Raw genomic sequence first — 9,838 nt, 5'->3', positions numbered from 1 at the left:
GGGGGAAATTGTTGAATCCGATATTTTGGTGATAACAAACAACAACTCATTGTATAGGAATGTGCTGCCAACCATTGTATTTCAGGAATCTACTACAACTTCTACCGGAAGCTTGTCAACCGCCTTTGCCCTCGACCGGCTGAAGTCACAAGCCTATCGACTGGCTATCAAAACCAGCAGAGGATAAATCTATCTACCGGAAGCTTGTCAACCGCCTTTATCTCTCGACCGGTTGAAGTCACAAGCTTATCGACTGGTTATTCAAACCAGCAGAGGACAAATATCTCTACCGGTAGAATGCCAACTGCCTATCTAGATATCTCGAGACAAGTACCTGTGACAAGATGTTCTTTGCAGGATCCTTTATTAAAAGCAGAACCGGCGTTTCAGAAGATTTGTTGACTCCTGCAAATCAAGACAACAGGTTGTACCAAAATGGCAAAAACACAGAATGACTGCAGATAAAGCATTCGACCGTTTATTCCAGTTTTGGACCCTGGAAGTTGTCTGCAGTGTACGATCCTCATGCAGAATCATCAATGCATTTATGAGCATTAAATGTGCATTCAATGCAGCATCAGAACGTTCAAAATAAAGACGTTGATGATTGACCTATATAAAGGGAAGATTGCTCAAAAAGAGATACACAACGTGAACAACAACAAGTGATACGAGACAACGAAGAGAGACAAGCAACTCAGAAAAATTTCAATCACTTGAATAATATCAGAAGTCCTCATCTGATATACTTAAGCACACTTACAAGATCATTCATCTGCTGCTCAAATAAACCCTCGCCTACAGTTCACACATCTGATCGTCAAGGATCATCCTAGGGTTTTCAAGCCTCTCGACCGCTCTGCAGTCTGAGAAGCTCAACTCAACTATACTCAGTGTTGAAGAGACTTGAAGCTGCTCTGAAAGCTTCCACCAGTCTGATAAGAACTGAGAATCTTATCTGTGTAAATCTAGGAGTTTCGGATTAGGCATTGGATAAGTCCTAAGTCTGAAGTGGGTGTATTACAAGACGTTGTAATAACCAAAGTCTTCTAGTGAATTCCTTCCTAAGTGGAAGAAGGGGAGACGTAGAAGGATTAAGCCTTCGAACTTCCATAAAATCGTGCTTTAACATTTACTGCCATTTATCTTACATCCTGCTCATACATTGCATTATAAACTTTGCATCACTAAAACCTCTGAACTATTTCCGCACTATTTAAGTTGTTCAAAACGTTTTAGAAGTTGAGAAAACTGGTTAAGTGAACTAAACCTCACTTGATCATTTTAAAGAAGAAAAAGAAAAGTTTCAGAGTGTATTCACCCCCCCTCTACCCTCTGAACCGATCCCAACAAACGTACTAAAATATTCTTCTGCGATTATCTTTCATGTTTTACATTGATTTCTCTTTTTTAAGTCTAAATATTTAAAAGTTTTCTATATTACCCTTCTCATCCTCAACCACTAACCGAAAAGACAACTTTCATTCTAACATCTCATCTACTTCACGTCTCAATTTGATAAATTAGTTCTTCATTTTTACTTCTTGATTACAAAAAATCAAATTTTACTTTATGATAATTAATTTTTCAATACACACGCAAAGGGTGTACTCTGATTACTAGTTATATATAAAAGTTGAGGCTTTCAGTAATCCGATTTTATAACATCAAATAAATTTTTTATATATAAAATACCCCTTATATATATCAACTTAGAAAATTATAATTTTTAGTAATTTATAATTGACTCATAACTACTCCATCTCATCCACCTTCAAAAGTTCAAAATTCACATATGAAAATATTATCTAAGAAATAGCATTCTTAATATAGTTCCACCATTGTTATCCAAATGATAATTAAATGCTATGCCAAAATAATCATAATTTTTTTTTTGTTTTCTAAAAAAAATAAAATAAAACTAATATATGCACGCAATATTATGCATCATATACTATATATATACTCCATTAAAGTACAACTGATCCCTATTGAAATTACAATTGTTTAGAGAATTTAACTTGTTTGTAATTTACTCTAAGTACAATATCATATATATTTTTTAAACTTTTTAAATTACTAAATATTATCTTATATTTATCTTAAATTTTGAATATTTAACTCATTATATCATCCTAAAATTAACACCAAAAATTGATATATACGTACAAATGAAACTAGTATATATAATACAATAGCACACTGTATTTTTTGCATATATATATATATATAACAGATCGCGTGCTCACAATCCGTCAGTCATCACACCGTTTAGTACATGAGATGATAGTTGGATGAGACACAAATTTTTATTCATCTCATGTTTTTCTTATTTTTTTGTTAATCCAATAATATCTCATGACCCGGTATAACATTAGATGTAGGTTTGATGACAAATACCTCTTAACACATGGTATTAGTCGAGGATGAGTGTCATATAATTGAAATTGTGTGAAATTGACAATGGTAATTAAGATAATAAACACAACAATCCTACAAGATAAAAAACATACAAAATAACATATTATTTATATCTATGTCTTGCTTATCCACATCTCATCATGTTTTTATTTATCAATCGTATATCTCATCCATGATACCAAACGGTAAGAGTCATGTGATCTTGAAAGTTTATTGTTGGACATCCACGAGCGTATGTTTGTGGCTTTAGCCACAAACATCTTATAGAAAACATTGGGCAAAATCTCGGTTCAGTCCTAAATGTTTGGACATATTTCCGATTCAGTCCTAAATGTTTGGATGTTACCGGTTTGGTTCTAAATCTTTTCCAAAAGTTCCCGGTTCAGTCCTAAATATTTATACGTTCCCGGTTTGGTCCTAAATATTTATCAAAAGTTTCCGATTTAGTCCTAAATATTTTTACATTGCCAATTTCGTGCCAAATATTTCTCAAAAGTTCCCGGTTTGATCCTTCCATCTACTCGTGTGTTAAAACTAACATCGCGTAGTGTTATATCATTTATAATCGAGTTTTATATTATTTATTATATATTTAACATTAAACAAATTGTAAATAAAATACAAATTTATTAGAATTTTTATCCAAATTTAAATCAATTTTACACAATGTTCAAAATAAAAATATTAAATTCATGATGCTACAAAATAAAAACTTAAATAAAATAAACAAAACTTGAGGAATTAGAATTTAATGATGTTATTTCACATTCTATTAATTTTGTTATATTCTCATTCATGATGCTTGCACATTTAAGAAAACATTTGAAAGTTGAAAAAAGATATACTCCATCCGTCTCAATTATATTTTTCACGTTTTTTTTTGTTTGTCCCAAATATATAGTCATACATCATATTTAGTAATATTTTTTAATACTTCTTTACTAATATACCCCGATTAACTACACCTTGAAAATTGTGCAATCATTTTTTAATATATTAAATAGGGATAAAATAGGAAGTTTATATAAAATTTACTTTCCCAATAAATTTTTCTTAATACGTGTGAAAACTAAAACAAGACAACATATATGGGACGGATGGAGTATATCTTTTTAAAACTCTTTTTATAATTTAAAAAATACTATTTGAAAAAAATTTATTATTAAATAAAACTTAATTTCATATCACTACTTCAACGGTGGTCAAATACTTCATTATATTTTCTCAATTGTTAACCATAAGTATTCTTCTCTTGAAAAATTTGATGAAAATTTCAAATATGTTGTGAAATAAGTAATACTAGTTATTTGCTAAAACATTTGTTTATTTGTTTGTGATTGATAATGTTTTTAACTATAAGATAGCACGATTCAATTATTTTTTATTCTATAATTTTATTTTGCATAATTTATATTATATTTTTATTTGAAAGAAATTCTTGATCATTTATTATTATTATTATTATTATTATTATTATTATTATTATTATTAGCTTCTATTTTATTTAAATTTGTCTTTTGTTTATAAGTTTTTTTAATTACGCTTTGTTTGTAGATGAAAGTACCAAATCGAGAACTTTTGAAAAATATTTAGGACGAAATCTGGAATGTAAAACATTCATTTAGGACTGAACCGACAACTTTTTAAAACATTTGGGACCAAACCGAGAACATAAAAACATTTAGGATTGAACCGAGAATTTTTGAAAAATATTTCGAACTAAACCGAGAACATTCAAACATTTAAGACTGAACCGAAAATATGTCCAAACATTTAGGACTTAACCGGAATTTTTCCCGAAAACATTAAATTCTTCTTAAGATATTTGTACGAACACCCATTAATACTAGTAACAAAATCCCAACACATCAAAAATATAACCTTGAAATCCTTGTGGTATTTCTTGTTTGTGAAATGCTAAAGGGGTCCACCAACACACAACTTTGTTCGTGCAATTATCCAGATTTTGGTCCTTTTTTTCCGTTAGTTTTTATCAATAATTAAATAAATAACACTAAAAATACTCTATGGATTTTTGGGTTTAAATTTTAATAATTAAATTATTTTTTATCCCCTTAAAAAAATTTGGGCAAATAAAAATTCAGCTTTTCTCATATCCCCACACCGCCAGCCGTTTACGTACTTGAAGGGGGAAATGACAATCAGAGCACATAATTTTTTGTAGGATTAGTCAAATTATTGAACAAGAAAAATGGAAGATGCCATAGATTTTGTGCAGTTTGACTCATTGGCGGAACAAATAATTTGGGAGCAACAATTTGGGCATCTCTTTTTGCTGATAAAGATCGTGACACCTAAAAGGTAAGGTTCAATCTTTTCAAGCCCCAAGTGATTTCAATATTAATACTTCGGCTGAAGAAGAAAAATCGTGGCTACTGTGCTGTAATTTGAGAGAGCAAATAGGCGCAAGAGAATTTTCTTGGAGGTATCAATCGTATTTCAGGTAAAATATCATGTGGGTTTGTTCTTATTCTCAATTTCATATCGATTTATTCCATAAAGAAAAAAAGAAAAGGAAAGAAACTTCTCACAGAAATCTTGGTCGAGCTTTCGTATGTTAGCAAAGGCAGAATGATCGAAAATATATTTTAAACCGAAAACTATAGCAAAACTTGTGTTTTAAACCGAAAACTATAAAATATTTTTCAGCAGCTGCAACTATCTTGCTTAGTTTGCCTGTGTGTGTTTGTGTAATGTTTTAACATTTATTTTCTTTATTAGTAAGCATCAAGAAGTAATAACAGTGTTGCCATGCAACTAACTGTGAAGCTAGTTAGAGAAGAAGTTGATGTAAATGACTGGTAGCTAGTCATTACCCTGATCGGGAACTGGCCGCATTTGGATTAAGTTTTTGAAATCAAGAATTTTCAAATATATTTTAGTTTTTTTGTGTGGATGATATTTGAGCTCTGGTATTGATAATTGTAAAACACAACCAAATGTAACCATATGTATTTCAGGATAATGTGGTGTGTTTTTGGCAGGTGTTTGTGAGCACCATCCAGAATACAATACATACCTGAAGATTGCCAGCACTGGTTGTGGCTTGTGGCACTATAGATTGAGTGAGTATATTGGTGAGGATGATTGTAGAGAAGGAAGAATGTGGACTTGAAACTCCATTGGTCCAGCAACCCCGGCCGAATGATATTGAAAGATCTTCTGAGGGTGCGTCCATTTATGGGGCAATATTTAACATTGCTACAGGCATGGTGGGATCCGGGATCATGTCGATTCCGGCTTCGTTTAAAGTGTTGGGCGTGTTTCCGAGCTTTGTTGTTATCTTGATTATTGCCTATATTGTGGAAGTTACGGTGGAGTTTATGTTGAAGTATACGAATTCGGGTGAGTCGAATACATATGGGGAGATGATGGCAGAGACTTTCGGGAAGTGCGGATCGGTGGCACTCCAAGTTTGTGTCATGATCACCAATCTTGGAGCTTTGATCATTTATCTGATTATAATTGGTGAGTTGTTTTAATCTTGATTTGTCACTCTTTAACTTCGTGTATATGTCTGTTTTATGACTGTTTAGTTTGAATAATTTTACAGGAGATGTCCTCTCAGGGAATAACTCTGAAGGAACAGTACACTTGGGCATTCTGCAAGAATGGTTTGGCATCCACTGGTGGAATTCGCGTGCATGTTCGCTCATTGTCGTTGTTCTCTTCGTCTTGCTTCCTTTGCTTCTTATCCGTCGCATAGGTTACTGATGGTGATTTATTAATAATATTTTAAATCTAACAGGAAACATATTTGTTTAGAATCATTAAATATCTATATATATATAGTACTAGACTGAGACAGTGTTTCTTACCTGCAGATTCTTTGAGTCATGCCTCGGCTTTATCTGTGCTACTAGCTGCATTTTTCGTCGCCTTATGTTCAGTGATGGCAATACATGCCATGGTGGTTGGGAAAACACAAAGTCCACGACTGTTTCCTGACTTTTCGAATGGTGTATCCGTGTTTGATCTCTTCACCACTATTCCAGTCATTGTGACGGCCTTTGGATGTCATGTAAATGGTAAGTTAATATTGTCATATTAATGTAGAAAGATGCTACCAAGAAAAATGAATCCTGAAAGTTGCATTCATGGATAAAGCATAGCTCATAATCTTGAACTGATTGTGCATGCAGTTCATCCTGTTAGAGCTGAACTTGGCAGACCATCTGATATGACTTTTGCAGTCCGAGTCGCACTTGTATTATGTACTGCAATCTATTTTGCTGTCGGTTTCTTTGGGTACTTGCTTTTTGGGGACTCGATTATGGCCGATATGCTAGTCAACTTCGACAAAACTTCGGATTCATTTATCGCAACAGTTCTCAATGACACCATCAGATTGAGCTATGCAATTCACCTCATGCTGGTGTTTCCCGTGATGAACTACTCTCTAAGGGTCAATGTTGACGAATTATTCTTCCCTAAAAGAAGAGCGTTAGCCGAAGAAAACGTTCGGTTTTTATCCATTACATGTTTTCTACTCGCTTTCATATACATGGCAGCAATAGCCATTCCAAACATATGGTACTTCTTTCAGTTCATGGGGACAACGACTGTAATGTTCCTCATGTTCATATTCCCAAGCTCAATCATTCTTAGGTACGGATATTTTAGCGATGTTCATGATATCATATTCATCTTAGCAGCGAGGTCGTTTTTGTGTGAGACTGTGTCAATTAGCTTTTTGAGAAAGTTCAAGTTCGTCCAGATCACATCAACAGAGCTTTCTTGATAAATTATTATTTGTGATATGTTCTTTTGAATGTTTTCTTTCGCAGAGACATTCTTCGGATCTCGACTACACGAGATAAGGTGTTGGCTGTGCTAGTGATCTTTCTGGCTGTGGGGACGAGTGTGATTGCCATCTACTCAAACCTGTCCAGTTATTTCGTCAAGAAATGAAGAGCAGGGGACGTTTACGACCGTTACCGCCTTTCCTCGACCAGTTCGATGGACGATTACTAGAAAACACTGCTCATCGAATGATTCCAAACCTGCTTCTCAGCGACCAACTATGGCCTTACCTGAGACTCTTGCAACTTTTCGGTATGAGAAACTCAGGGCATTAGCTGGGAATTTGTAAAAATGTAATTTATTGAATACCACATATCATTATTCTAAATAATCTTTGTTTGATCATTACATTTCGAGGAAAATTAATATGTCTGGCTTGGATAGTTAATGTAACTCGAGTTGATTCAAATATAATGTATAATTTTTAATTAAATAAGCTAAAAAAACAAGGAAAGAAAATGAGTGCTGGACCCGCTCTGTTTGTAAGGTAGCATTGCTGCGTTATATCGAGCTACTGAAAACAGTAAATACTTTTTTACTTTTAATGTTTGAGTAATTTTTATGAAAAAAAAAATTACAAGTCTATAAAAGACAAATTGATTTAACAGTATTTTTTTTTTTGTAAGAATAGTACTGTTATTGATAAGTGCATTTTGTGTGCATTATTTTGTGATAGGTTTTTATCTATTTTGTGTGCATTCATATTGTTTTTATGTATTTTTATGTGTTTTAGTGCATGTGTGTGTATTTTACTCATCGGGTTAATTTTATAGGTAAAATAAATTGTTGAAGAGTTAATTACGGAGCAGCTTTGTTCAAAAAATCAAATTTAATTTAAGAAAATCTAAATCCGATCTCCAACGTTCAGAATAAACTTCAAAATGTTTTGAAGCTGCTGTCCAAATTTCAGCTCGATCCGACGGCTAGATCTCGAGATATGAATTTTTCGAAATCGTCGCTCGCAGCAGAATTTTAGTGTTGCGCGCACGAGAATGGAGCTCGCGCACGTGCGAGTTGCATGTTCAGACTCTGTTTTTTATTGTTGCGCGCACGCGAGGATTCTCCAGGCGCGCGCGCGTGTTTCGGCGTCAATTTTGTTCCGAAAAGTCTTATTTTGTGAAGGAAATTAATTGGTACAAGTTTCGGTCCATATATATAGAAGATATAACATATTTTTGGAGGTTCGGAAGTTTCAGAAGGCAGACAACACAGAGGAGGCGACTACAAGGCTTGGGAGAGAAGATTTCTTTTTTTATTTTCTTCTTCTTATTTTTATTTTTGAATTATTGTTTTTAATTATTGAGTAGTTTATTTTCAACCAAGACGGCGTGATTGAGCCGAACAAATTTATGTAGAAAACTTGGATGTTTGTTTGGGATTTTTCAGAGTTTATTTTATTTTATTGATTTTCAGATTTATATTTGTCTTGTGAATAGTTTGATCAACTGTTTGCTTGCATGTTAATCGATTCCAAGTCGACAGAGGAGGTATTAATTTTGATCACTTTGATAATCAACATATTGTAAAACCGACTAGAAATAGAATTCGGTTTCAGTGTGCGGTTTGGATGTAAACTGAATTTTCATAAATATTTAATGCATTCAAATTTGATTAGAATTACGAATGATTAGTTCATCAATATTTGAATAGGTTTGATTGTTCTAGAAATAGTCCTTTGAACAAATTAGAAGAATTCCCGTGAATTAAGATTAAATCTGAGTCCTGAATCGACTACATGTTACATGATTTGTTCGGTACCTACGTGTGTCTTGGTTGTCTTTGTTTTAATTATTTTTTATCTTCAGTTATTTTAATTCTTATTTCTTAAGCAGTTTTTATTATAAATTCTTATTTTATTTAAATAAAATTGATTTTTATGATTTTGTCTAGATTAAGATAGATTATTAAATCTTAAAAATTGACAACAGTCCCTGTGGGATCGATACTTGGACTCTCTGTCCACTTTACTATTACTTGTCATAGTGCACTTGCTAGTAAATACCGAATTAAGCGGTCAAGTTTTTGGCGCCGTTGCCGGGGACTGTTTAGTTAATATTAGGATATATTATTTGCTTGAGACTAGACATTTTTTTTCCTATTTTTTTTCGTTCCTTTGATTATTTTTAAATTTTAATTTTTTTTCTCTCTTACTTGTGAGGTACTTGGAGATGGATCATCGACAGGTGTTCACAAGGTTTGGCCAACAATATTCGAAGCCATTCTATGCTGTGTGGAAGAGATTCAATGATTTGGCGAACAGATTTCGATGTCATGATTTTTTGAACTACACTCTAACTCAAATTTTCTATGGTGGGTTGGATGAGTTAACAAGACGTTTGGTATATTATGGAGCTTTGGCCACTGGCAGTCACTTGTTCAGCAGATATTACGACAGTGCGATGCACTTGTTAAATGATATGTCAGATTTCGACTACCATTGACATTGTGATCCTTCACTGCAGGGTTAGAGTCACCAGTATCCTCCAGAATTCAACTCCACAAATTTTGTAAACCAAACACCTGAGCATCAAGACGAGTGTATATGGTGTTTTGAGGATCATGTGGCTCAGTTGGAGAGCTTTGTGCGACAGCA

The 9,838-nt window shown here is 33.3% G+C and overlaps 1 protein-coding gene across 2 annotated transcripts; it reads left to right on the top strand.

The window, feature by feature from the left end:
- Window positions 1–4,531: 4,531 nt before the first annotated feature.
- LOC140864570 (amino acid transporter AVT6C-like) lies at window positions 4,532–7,631 on the top strand. Of its 2 annotated transcripts, none has more exons than XM_073268835.1 (6): window positions 4,532–4,743; window positions 5,427–5,910; window positions 5,996–6,148; window positions 6,267–6,470; window positions 6,585–7,050; window positions 7,230–7,631. In XM_073268835.1, exons 2-6 carry the CDS (start codon window positions 5,526–5,528, stop codon window positions 7,351–7,353), a joined length of 1,332 nt encoding a protein of 443 aa, XP_073124936.1. In that variant the 5' UTR covers window positions 4,532–4,743; window positions 5,427–5,525; the 3' UTR covers window positions 7,354–7,631. The 2 variants fall into 2 exon arrangements, with proteins under 2 accessions (XP_073124936.1, XP_073124935.1); XM_073268834.1 differs by having other exon boundaries at window positions 4,532–4,885.
- The last annotated feature ends 2,207 nt before the right edge of the window (window positions 7,632–9,838 follow it).

Source organism: Henckelia pumila, chromosome 4 (assembly GCF_033568475.1).
Source record: "Henckelia pumila isolate YLH828 chromosome 4, ASM3356847v2, whole genome shotgun sequence".
Taxonomy (NCBI): Eukaryota; Viridiplantae; Streptophyta; class Magnoliopsida; order Lamiales; family Gesneriaceae; genus Henckelia; species Henckelia pumila.
Note: the sequence above shows the minus strand (reverse complement) of the source record. Positions and strands in the feature narration are given on the sequence as shown.

Bases quoted from the DNA above. Each gene is read 5' to 3' on its own strand.
- LOC140864570 (XM_073268835.1), top strand. From the start codon at position 5,526: ATGATTGTAGAGAAGGAAGAATGTGGACTTGAAACTCCATTGGTCCAG. The intron at 6,471-6,584 runs GTAAGTTAATAT...TTGTGCATGCAG, and splicing joins CTTTGGATGTCATGTAAATG to TTCATCCTGTTAGAGCTGAA. The intron at 7,051-7,229 runs GTACGGATATTT...TTTCTTTCGCAG, and splicing joins CCAAGCTCAATCATTCTTAG to AGACATTCTTCGGATCTCGA.